A 12,160-nucleotide genomic window follows, 5' to 3' on the forward strand; every position below is an offset into this window, starting at 1 on the left:
ACAAATAATACATGTATCAAATATTTTTAATGCGGAAAGACTCCTTAATATTTTTCATAATCAATCTTTTTTCTTACCTTCATCAGAAGTATGAGGGAGATTGTTTATCTTCAAATCTGTGAAAGCTAAAGTTATTCCTTTTTTCACAATAAGAATAATAATCCCGAGATAGTTTCCGCTGTCACATACCGACAATCCTTATTAAGAAAGGTACGAAGCGCTTCATATGCAAGCAAGCAACATAGGTGTCCGAATCAAACCTTTCACGTAAAATCAGTGAAGCAAGACGGGATCGATGGCGATTGAGGAAGATCAATGACGTATTCTTTGTTTTTTGACTGATGAGTGCCCCCTAGCGTCAAAGCCTTACTCAGTGCGCCACCTGACGAATCAGGAGCGAGTCTATATCCCCCGGGGTTAGACCAATAAGTCACATCGTACGGAGTACCTCGTACACGTCTGTATATACCTCTATCATAGAGGTGTGTAGGTTTGTTTACCTTCGTCATACAGAAGTGTCTTCTTCTCCAGTTGAAGACCGGAAGTCATGTACATCTTGCTTCTGAATCATCATATTTTTAATATATATATATAGGTAATATGTTAACTTAGCAACTAAGACAAAATATTTATGCCTTTTATGATTGACAACATACCTGGCTGCTAAACATTACTTGGATTCTTGATTGTAAACTTAATCATAGATAAATTCAGCGCTTTTAAATATATTTGTATATGATTTATCGTATCATAGAAATCGGGATCGAACGTTTACATGAACTATCATTATATTGCATTTTTATGATTTTTTTTAATGGTTGTATGTACATTTTTTCCCCAAAATATCATTAATGAATGTTTCTATTCATATTGATACATTATAGAATTTAATATAAAAATTCATAATATTTCCTTACAAAATGAAGTGAAAAAGCTTTGAAAAAATTACCGGTATCATTAAATCACAGTTCATATGAATTATAATAATGTATATTATGAATATATTTTTGCTAAAATGTCATTTACATTTTTTAATTTATTTTATACAATATAGATCTTAATATAAAAATGTCAAAATATTATTTATTTAAAATATGAAGTGAAAAAGATTTGAAAATAATACTGATATCATTATATCAGTTTATAAATTCATTCAGTAAATTTAGGTCATAACTCATATTATCAATATTAATGGCAATACTATGTTAAACGAAAATAAGATGAGAAGTAATAGTTAAGGAGGAGTGAACCGGTACATGTGTCCAAAGATAAAGTGTCAACTGTTTTATCGCTTTTTTTAAAAAAAAAATAGGTGGGTTTTTTTGTTGGTTTTTTTTTTTGTTTTCTTTTTTAATATTATTATGTGGCGTATCATTATTTGCAGTTAAACTACTTAGTACACTAAGCACGTTATGTACTTTTAGTGCTATAAGAAAAACTTCAGAGTGTTTGCTTTTTTTCTATAATCATAACATTAAAACCTTAAAATAGTATAAATCTATCCCTAACGAACACCCCATACATACATGTAAAGGAAGGATCGGTTGTCCGAATCACCTCAGTACACTGTACTTCCTTTTTTTAATTCTTCTATTTTATTTTAGGGTCAACGCGGTATATATGCTAATTCACGAATGTCCATAAAGTATTTATAAAGCATTTCTAAATAGCTTCATTAAGTAAGTAATGAACTATGTGTGTCGTAAAGTGTATTAAGCTGCATCAAACAGCTTCCAGGACTCGTAAAACATACCAAGGCCTACATGCCTTTACCATTGTCAAGGTCCTCTATCAATCACCAACAATCCCTAAAATATATTTAACATATCATTTTAACACAGTTACATCATGACAAAGCATTTAGAGCAAAGGATCAAATTAATCTAACCTTCATCATAAAATGTAAATGTTTTTGGACGCTCTTCTTGCATCAAAGCGGCTTAAATACAACCTTGAACTAACTCAAAAGGGGCACTAAGAAGCAAAACGTCACAATAAGTTACTTATGGTAACAGTAAGTTACAAAAATAAGTAAAAAGTGGCATATCCAAAGATTAATTACATAACTTAAAGATGCTCCACCGCCGACAGAGCATAAATGACACCGTTCATTTGAACAGTAATTGGTGTTTAATTGTGTATATAGCTATGTCTAATTAACACAAAATATAATATAAAATAATTTACTTCGTTATTGGTGCATGCGCAATCAGTACTTCAATCCATATAGGACATAGTGCCATGGAATTTTTTGGGATGCAATTAATTATTTTTGAAATTTTTATCTTGACGTAAAATTAGAAGTCCAAACTTTTCAATGGTAGTAATGGTGTAAAGTAAGTAACTTTTGTAACAGAAGAAAGTTACTCAATCGTCTGCTGCTGTTTTTGATAGAGAAAAATACCATTTGTCAGCGATGGAGCATCTTTAAAATTTAGTTACATGATGTTTATAATAAGTGACAAAACCTTAGAAGTAACATAAATTAACGATCAGTTACATAATTAGTAATAAGTGATACAACTTTAGTAAGTCCGTAATTTAGTAATAAGTGACATTCCTTAACAATTATAGCTTAAAGTGAACAGTCAGGCAAGGATGGCTAAAGTAGGTAATTAAATGGTGTGAATGTATCCAGTATTATTTCTTATGAAATAGAAAAATAAAATCTCTCGTCAAATTCTGTCTGTGTACGCAGAAATTAATTCAAAGTATAGGAATCCTAAAACGTCCTCCTGGCTGACTATGTCCGTGGTTACATTTCCACGCAGCCTCGCTTTCAATGCTTTCAACTTTTAACTTTATTTCACTGGTCAGAACTTGGAAACTTAAGCCGAACTTGACCTTCGTATTAATATGTGAGAAATTTTGGAAGGCTAATTAAAGCATTCATACTGATTTTCTTTGCCCGACTATTCACTTTAACAATTAGCTACATAACTTATGTAATCAGTGACAGATTTTCATGATAAATAACAAAATTAACAAGAAGTTACAAGGTAACAATAAGTGTATAACTTAGTGATTAGTTACACAACTAAGCAATACGCTACATTACTTAAAATAATTGACCCAGGTTGTTGGTACATTTGAAGATATATAATGTAAAATTAATTCTGTGTACGATTGACCGAGTCGAATGTATGAATTTTTGACAGTTATAAAAATCAAATTTTATAACTATGAAACTTCATTGTAGATAAAGATACACAAACAATATGGTCGAAAATGTTCTAAGGGAAAATCTAGTTTGAAAGTGGTAAAACCAATGTGATGGGTTTATAAGTATAAAGGAATTTTTCTATAATAGACATTAGTTTTTTGTTTCTTGTTTAATAATTGATCTGAAATATATCAGGGCAAATTACAGCTATCAACTTTACAAAGGCATACAAATCGAGAACTTTTGACCTTGTCAGGAAATTGTCGGCTGTAGACATTAATTCCTTCCACAGGATCGGATTAGTGCGGTCTCCCGAGTGACTGCAATTATACTGCAAAATCCATAGTATCTACATATGTAACTGCTTGCTGTCCTCATGATGCAGCTGAAGTGCTATTCTTGGTGGGCTTTCCATTTCTTTATGTGTATGTTGATTTCTCTCGCGAAACACAAGCCGTGGATTCAGGCTGTGACTTGCCTTCATTCTAATGGGTTTTATATATTTCAGTGTTGTAATGTGCCTTTAGGGGACAAGATCGCGTTCAATATGGTTGAAATTTGCCTTTTTCTGTGGCAGTTTTTTCAAATATTTTTCTGTAATGTCGATTGTGTATTGCCATTTTCCTTTCCTCTGCACTTGTGTGCCATACCTTATTCTTGGTACCGCTTCGAGCCGTGATTTACCTCCCTTATTTCTTGGTCTCGGTCTTCTTGATATGGCTGCAACGAAAACCACACTAATATGCATATTGATAAAAAAAAAGAGAATCATTAAATGATTTGCCTGTAAAACCCTTTTTCTAACACTCCCACTGTTCCTCTTTTACAAAAAGTGTTTTATTTTCCACAAGAATAAAATAAGTAAAAAAAAAAGTTAAAAAAAGTAAGAAGTGTATTAGATCAAAGATACAATACAATATTGTATTATCGATCATTAGAGTGTTTTGGTTTGGTTTGATTAGTTTAACGTCCTATTAACAGCCAGGGTCATTTAAGGACGTGCCAGGTTTGTTGGTGGGGGAAAGCCGGAGTACCCGGAGAAAAACCACCGACCAGCGGTCAGTACCTGGCAACTGCCCCACATGGGATTCGAACTCGCGACCCAGAGGTGGAGGGCATGTGGTAATATGTCGGTACATCTTAACCACTCGGCCACCGCGGCACATTAGAGTGCAAAATACAAATGTAGATGAGTTTTCAAAATATCACAACTGATATTTAAATCTATATTAGTAGTGAAGTGAAAAGACAATCGGGGATTAATGTTTTAAATGTGTTTCATGGCAACTTAGCTCAATTCTAGTTGCATAAATGTGGGTTTTTTTTCTGAGTTTATATGTTTTCTGGTTTTAAAAAAGTTGCAATTTTTGTGTTGTTGCCAAATATGCAAATTAATTTGCAGTAAAGTAATCTAACTTTATATAATGAAATTGCAACACAACCAAAGAATATTTTATGGGTGCTGTTTCGATGACCACCGTCATGTAAAAAAAAACATTGAAACGGATTTATTTATATTGCAGATTGAAAATTACCTATATTTAGAAATTCTAAATGTATATGTCCCCGAAGGCGCGAGAATTTTTGTGTTTTTGGGGGTCCCAAGTCGAACATTTCTTTTTTTTTTTTTTTTTTTTTTGAAAATTGATTGATGTGCACGCAGTTGCGTTTTTGTGTCAATGGTAGCTAGGCAACTGATCTGTATTATAACGTGTCTGTAAAAATTCTGAAAAAGAAATTCGTTGTAATTCTTTTAAAAAAACTTTCATTCGAGTCTTTGATAAATTTGGTATCAGCGTAAACTCTTTAACTCACATACCAAAATGAAAAAAAAATCAGGTTTGCGGATAATGAGGGATAATGAAAAATTGGGCAAATATCTGGGTACATACATTTATCTTTAAGCATTGATATCACTTTTTTTAGAGTTTATCATGGTTTAAGATAACCATTGAAATGACCACAAATTTATTCCATAGTTTAAACTGTCAAAATACAAAATACAATATTTGAGACCATATTAAACGGCATATTTAACGGGTTGGTATTCCATTGTGGCATGAAAAAAAAAACTTCAATTAAGCAGAACACTGCATTCTACATTCAAATACCAGAAACCGTTACTAATAGAAGATATATATCATTTTATATAAATATAGAAAACGTATAACAAAATATTAATAAAAAAACAACGTCATATCAGTTAGAAAAAAAAGTAAAATATGTCATATAAAAATTCAAAAGTTTCATTATTGAGGGTCAATAATATCAAATAATATTTTTTCCTATGCTAATTTATTTTCATAGCAAAGGAAAACCGTACTTTGCCATTTTTCTCTTATTCACATTCTTATTCTCTTACAGTGTATACGCTGTGTTATAAATTTTAATACTAAAGCTGTAAATGTTAGGAGTTTGATCAAATCACAATTACATTAATTAGACAATGCATTTTTTCATGAGCACAGGAAACGCTTAAGCACACACACACACACTCACACACACACACACACACATATACAATATATCCAATGTACATGTAGCTGCATGTACATGTTTATCTAATGGACCTTTCAATTTTACTATAATAAATACATTCATATTCCTCGTTCTACTTTATTATATTTTTGTCATATTTTTAACATTATCTAAATCTACTTTTAACGAAACGTTTAACATACATATTTGATCATAAACTCTACTATGTGATACAAGGGAAATTACCTCCCTCACACTAGCACAACTTTCACCCAGTTACCTGGGAGTGATCTCCCCTTCTTTATTTGTTTACATATGGCTACCTGAGCGATCAGCGTTTCCCAGGTGTTACTGTCGTATCTACTCGATAGCAGATCTTACCTTTCTCCCGGCAGTAAAACCCCATACGTAAGTAATGTTTAACTTTGAAATATGTCTGAAACTCTCACTGTAGAGATTGTTTGTGATGTGTGTCAGGTAATTAATGAGACAGGTGTGTCATTGCAGGTAGAAATCGGACAGGTGTGCTAGCGCTGGCGATAACAGAACGACCTCCCTGTTCGGCTAGGCTTTAAAACAAGTTTATCTGACAAGTATTGTGTTGTAGTGAATAGCGGCCGTGATCAAATCGTATTGTGTGTTAGATATATGTATACATAGACAAGAGGTGTATTTATCAGGCAATTAACCAAACTAGATTAGTACAAAGTAAATGATCACAAGATTTGTTTAGTGGTAAATGAACTAGTAAAAATCACTAATATTTAAAATGTTTGATTAATTGTTGATTTCCTCCTAAAATAAGGTCATTGCTGTCAATCGTCAGCTATATGTACAATATTTGATTGAGTGTTTATTAAACTGTTAGCCTTACGGCTTACAAGAATAATGTAAAATGCAACAATTCGTTTTCCAGTAGATAATGTCCTAATTAGTATTGTTTGTTCCGTCAATGTCTCTTTGGTCTTTTCAGTCTAATTTGTCTTCTAATTTGAAGATACGATTTTTAGCAGAAATAATACGCACTTTATATATACATATACATATGTATACATGGAATACTGTCGGTGGATCGTGATTGACTCCTAAAAATTGATTCATACTCCAGTGAAGTAAAATATATACATGTACATACTGACATGTACCGTGATCTTTAATCGCTTATAATATTTGATGTAATAAACATATGACATGAGTTGATCAAATTTGTAAATCTAAAAACTTGACTACGTATATACATGTACATGTAAATGTGCCCTCCCTACATGTAAATGTACATGCATTTACTGTATGTATACACATATGTAAACTTACTATAGTCCCTATTATTTAGAGATTTATAAAAGTGTTCTTCCCCACCTTTCATTTTAAATGTATGAATGGTAAAGACATTCAATAAATACCCTTTAGATTAGTCAATATCAATCAGTGTCAATAATGCATGCAACGACACTTATACAAATACAGTGTATTTTGTCTATTCAACACGGCTTGTATATAAATGCTGCCTATCTGATATATGATTTTTAAATAATGAATCTATTTACTCTGTATTCAATAGTATTTCCTTTTTTTTATTACGGGCATATTTATCATTATTATGTTTTAAAGACATCTAATAAAAGACCGTAGATTATGTCGGCTTTTAAACATAAAAAGAAATATATTAAATCTTATTTTACTACGCATCCATATCCCCAAGCACTGATATACCATAGTACATTATAAATACATGTATAATCTGTGTATAGACTATATTTCGTTTTACTTTAATTAAAGTAAAAAATTAACATGTAATTCTCGAACTGCAGGGGCCCGATTAATATAGTTCGAAAAATATGGGGTATTTGAGTCATCCGAGATTGGTCATCCAATCAAAATATTGTCCTTTGATAGTTCGACTTACAGAGTGATAGTACATGTATCTATCATATATCGGTTTGAATAAAATTTTCAACATTAAGATCATATTGTACTTGTACTGTACAGCTAATATAGTTAAAAAAAATAACAAGGCACATGCATTTTCACATAGACTTTATATAGAAATTCAATCAATCTGGTCAAAATACAGATCCTTACTATATCACTTCGTTTAATGAATGCACGTTCTGGTTAACTTTCGAATTCGCCATATACATTGCTACTGAATTTATGGGGACGAAATAGTTTACAAGAACTGCCAGAATCATTTCCGTGTGTATAGTCATCTCGCCCAAAAAGCTCAACATAGCTTGAATTAAGTGTGAGTGGGACGAAATGTCGTTTTCGGTTTATACGGCTAGGCGGAGAAAATGCATTGAATTGGAGTAAACGGAGTATAAAGTTCACCAGAACGTGATAACTTATGATATGTAATCAGACCATCTTTATGATGTTGTGATAATAAAGATCTGAATTTTAATCAGTCAAAATTGGCCAAAAATTGACCAAAACAATGCAATTACTGGGACAATATTGAATGTCTAAAGCAAGCATCAACAATAAACTAAGTTTGCAAATAAATAAGTATGTAATGGTTTCTAAATATATCATTGATTAAAGCGACTCGATTTACCTTACATTTTTGTTCTATGTGTCTACATCATTTGTGTTTTCGTATGATCTCACCAAAACATAAAATACACGTATAGGTACTAACAATTTCAAGCAATTGGATTCGGCACTTATTTCTTATCACTAATTTCTTATTATATTCTAATCTCCACAGTAGCTTAATTAATAAACAACGCTACAATATCCAAACACAGGGACATCAGACGACCTACTATATGCTATAAACAATTATACATGATAATGTAAGTTACCACCTACAGCACAGGGATTCGGTACTAGTGTAATTTGTAATATGTTTTATTTTTAGCATCCACCATGTCGTATGGAGTGGGATACCAGCTGGACAGAGCTCCCCGGAGTACACACCAAGTCGGACCTCCTCTGGACAGCATGGCTCCGGTCAGGACAATGAACAGGATCGCACAGGTACTAATACCAATGGGAATGTAGCATCCCTGGTCATGATTCGAACATGCGTACCTATTTCTTCAATATATATATATATTTTTTTTGTTGGCCCGTGGTGGTCGAGTGGTTAAAAAATCCTGACATATGATAAAAGTTCCATCCTCTTTTATTTTTTATTTTTTTTTTTTTACATTTAAAACATCGATGCAAGTTCATTCTTATAATTCAATCCATCTAGCTCCATACGATTTGAAATTCTTTCGGTTATCTTTTAGTTGATAAATAATGACGTGTCGGCCAATCAAAAGCGACTTTACAAACGACGATTTCATTATTTTGTAACGAAATTTACAAGAAAATTGTCAGCCAATGAAAATGCTCGAATAGCATGATTCAGCAATAACAAAATTGATTTCACGCATTGAGCCTTAATAAATCAATAACATTACTGTATAATTGCAAGTCCACTGATAAGAAACACACAACAAAGTTGAACTTGTGTTGATATCGTTACAGGTCGCCATTGAAAGGATTATATTGATGATGAACAACACCAAACTGATCAAAGAAAGACGTCTTAGCAGTATTGAGCAAGTCCAAACTTATCTTCGTGGTAACCATGACGACGTCGGTATGTGCGGAGACAGAGGCGACTTCTATCGGCGGCAACTTGCAGAACAAATCTATCTCAATTTCAACGTCCGTGGAGTGTCCCATTCAAACATAGAGGCGATTGTGGATACTGCTATACAGTTAGAAAGGCGTACCCGGGCACTTCTTTCCGGAAGTGCATTCAATACTCAAGCAGCGCCCTCTATACAAGTTGACGACCCTATTTTAGACATTTTGTCAAAAATAGCAGATGTCTTTTAAAAAAGACAAAAAGCCATCATGAATAACCGGTATTACCATAACCAGCGGGAATCCATTTGTTGTATTCAGCCAATGTTATAGTTACCTCCCTTTAAAGGCGCCAAACTTCGCAATGACGTTTAATTTCTTTTTCAGATGACTGTCATGTTCATTATATTATCTCAGTAGTCAGTTCAGTACATAGACGCTGGTTAAATTATTTCTTAATATTTAGGCTGGAAATGAAATGGATCTGTTTACAATGAATCCCTTTATACAGTATTACAGTCTTAGAGACTATAATTAGATGTGATGGTTTTAGAAGAGACACACTATTTGTCTTCCTCTTTGCAATTTTGTCAGACGTTTACATAGAACACAAAAATATGCCAAAAGAAGCGAAAGTTAATTGATCAAGAGCTTTTAATTTCAGAATAGATATCTATTAAAACATTCATTTTTTATATTTGAAAAGCAATATTTTTATTATATAAAACAACTTTCCTAATGTTCATGTGTTTTACATATATCAATATATTTATAATTCCCTGTCTTGTTCTGTTGTTGTCAACCATAATTGTTGAAAATTATTTGGGGTTTGTAAAATATATATAAATGTATGTTATTTATTTGTTATTTGTGTTCCAAGTAGTCAACTGACATCAAACCAAAACCCAGCTTATACTGGTCACACGTGGTAGGCAAATTCCCCTGGCCTAGAAATAAAGGACCGGTCAAGAGCTAACCGTTAGGTCTAAAGCGATGTCCTTACTCTTGACTACAGGAATTCGCTGACCAGCTGTGACATTAGTAAGTGGTGTAAAGGAGAATTTTTTGTTGTTCTGCGGGAACTCCGTGTTTTCAACATGACCCAAATATGCCATATTCCTGAATACCTAAACTTGCTAAGAGAACAAATATGAAAACTAATGTATCAACTGTCCAACAAATGTACCAGCAAGCAACCATCTGACCTCTTGCTGAACACAGACGAGACGAGATGTGATACATTGTTATGTTCTGACCCATATCTCAAGTGAACTGAATCGGCTACTTCCGGTTTGTCTTGGTGTCACATGTCCGCCTTGCCCATTGAGACTTGACCTCCACTTGAAGTTGTAATGCGTCTGAGCGATACAACCCTTCTATTCATATAAGCATCCGGATTTCACACAATGCTGTAAAGTTTTATTTAAAGACATTTAACACAGTTACAAAGTCCTTACAGTTTCTTTTTCAAACTATCTTCATGACAATGGATACTTTTAAACAAGGCTTCTATTCATCAGCATCCTGATTTCACACAATGCTGCATATGCATTGTAGTTTATAACATGTTATTGTTTCAAGACAAAAAGTACAGTTACAAACTCCTCTATTGTCTTCCACAGTTGCTTTCTACTACCGTCATGCCAATGGAAACCTTTTATATGCAAACCTATGTCAAACTGCATCTGCAAAACTATGTTAGAGCGGTTGGCAAATTGCAGTAATTAATGATTTTTATGGACTCAATACTGACAATTGTTTTCCTTCTAAATAGGTTATCGACGCCCACTGAATCATTAATTAAAGATACTTAAATTGATACCCTCTTCATATATGAAATTCCAAAATGAACGCTATTGTGTCCGTTAGATTTATGATCCCATTGCTTATTAGAAAATATCATATTAACGTCTCCATCACTCTCCATCACAAATAAAAGAGGACTATTATAACGATTAGGTTTAAAGATACTACAACACTGAGTGGCGACAGAGCAAAAGTAGTATTGATTTAATATAATGCCAGTCTTTTTAACACCTTTACCCAAACGATATGAGTTATTCTGCTTGACAAGTATACAAAGGTGGTATTGCATTTAATGAGTTTGTTTGTTTGATGAAATCAACGCCCTTATCACAGTCAAGGTCATTTAATTAAGGACATTCTCCCATCTATGCGATGTGATGTACGTTCAGTGCGTGGTGTGTGGTTTGGGAGACTCTGGTATATTCGCGTTGAATCTAACTCTTGACCTTTTTATAGTGCTTTGTAACTGAAGCATGTCGCCAAAGACACCAAACAACTCACCCCACCCAGTCACATTATACTGACAACAGGCGAACTAGTCGTCCCACTCTCTTAATGCTGATCGTTTAGCAGTAGCGGTAACTGCAACTTTTTTAGACTATGATATGTTTCGGCCAAAGTACAGAACCCGGAGCCTGCCTCATATGGACGAGCGCTCATAATCAACCGAAGGCCAGAAGTGAAAGGTGTCTAGGGAGACGTAAGGAAGAAGAAAGTTTGTAAGGACGAAGAGAAAGCTAAGATACTATCGTGCAATAAGGGCAACAGGTACCGTGCAATTTTCAAAGCTTTGTCAGTAAAGATAAATAAGATAAAAAAAAACATTTTGGTAACGATGGTAAAAGTTTGGACCTTTGTAACATACGAAAAATACAAAATCGGCTGTTCTTGTTTTGAATAGATAAAATATACACTTTGTCGACGATGCAGCACCTTTACATTCCACCAACAACTGCCAGACTCAATGTGTGGCCTTTTGGTCTCTCCTATATGCTATGCGTTGTATTTGTGAATACGTGCATGTTTTTGGAGGCTAATGTACAATCATACTCTTGTTGGAACATAGAAGTAAAGATATAAAGAAATATACATGTAATTTATAAATATCTTAATCACTTGATTCACTTG

At 33.3% G+C, this 12,160-nt stretch overlaps 1 protein-coding gene across 1 annotated transcript; it reads left to right on the forward strand.

The window, feature by feature from the left end:
* Window positions 1–5,925: 5,925 nt before the first annotated feature.
* Window positions 5,926–10,078, forward strand: LOC138325156 (uncharacterized). Its single transcript, XM_069270628.1, has 3 exons — window positions 5,926–6,049; window positions 8,505–8,623; window positions 9,122–10,078. The coding sequence occupies exons 2-3, from the start codon at window positions 8,513–8,515 to the stop codon at window positions 9,476–9,478; spliced, it is 468 nt and encodes a 155-aa protein (XP_069126729.1). The 5' UTR covers window positions 5,926–6,049; window positions 8,505–8,512; the 3' UTR covers window positions 9,479–10,078.
* The last annotated feature ends 2,082 nt before the right edge of the window (window positions 10,079–12,160 follow it).

Source organism: Argopecten irradians, chromosome 6 (genome assembly GCF_041381155.1).
Source record: "Argopecten irradians isolate NY chromosome 6, Ai_NY, whole genome shotgun sequence".
Classification (NCBI taxonomy): domain Eukaryota; kingdom Metazoa; phylum Mollusca; class Bivalvia; order Pectinida; family Pectinidae; genus Argopecten; species Argopecten irradians.

Bases quoted from the DNA above. Each gene is read 5' to 3' on its own strand.
- LOC138325156 (XM_069270628.1), top strand. From the start codon at position 8,513: ATGTCGTATGGAGTGGGATACCAGCTGGACAGAGCTCCCCGGAGTACA. The intron at 8,624-9,121 runs GTACTAATACCA...ATATCGTTACAG, and splicing joins CAATGAACAGGATCGCACAG to GTCGCCATTGAAAGGATTAT.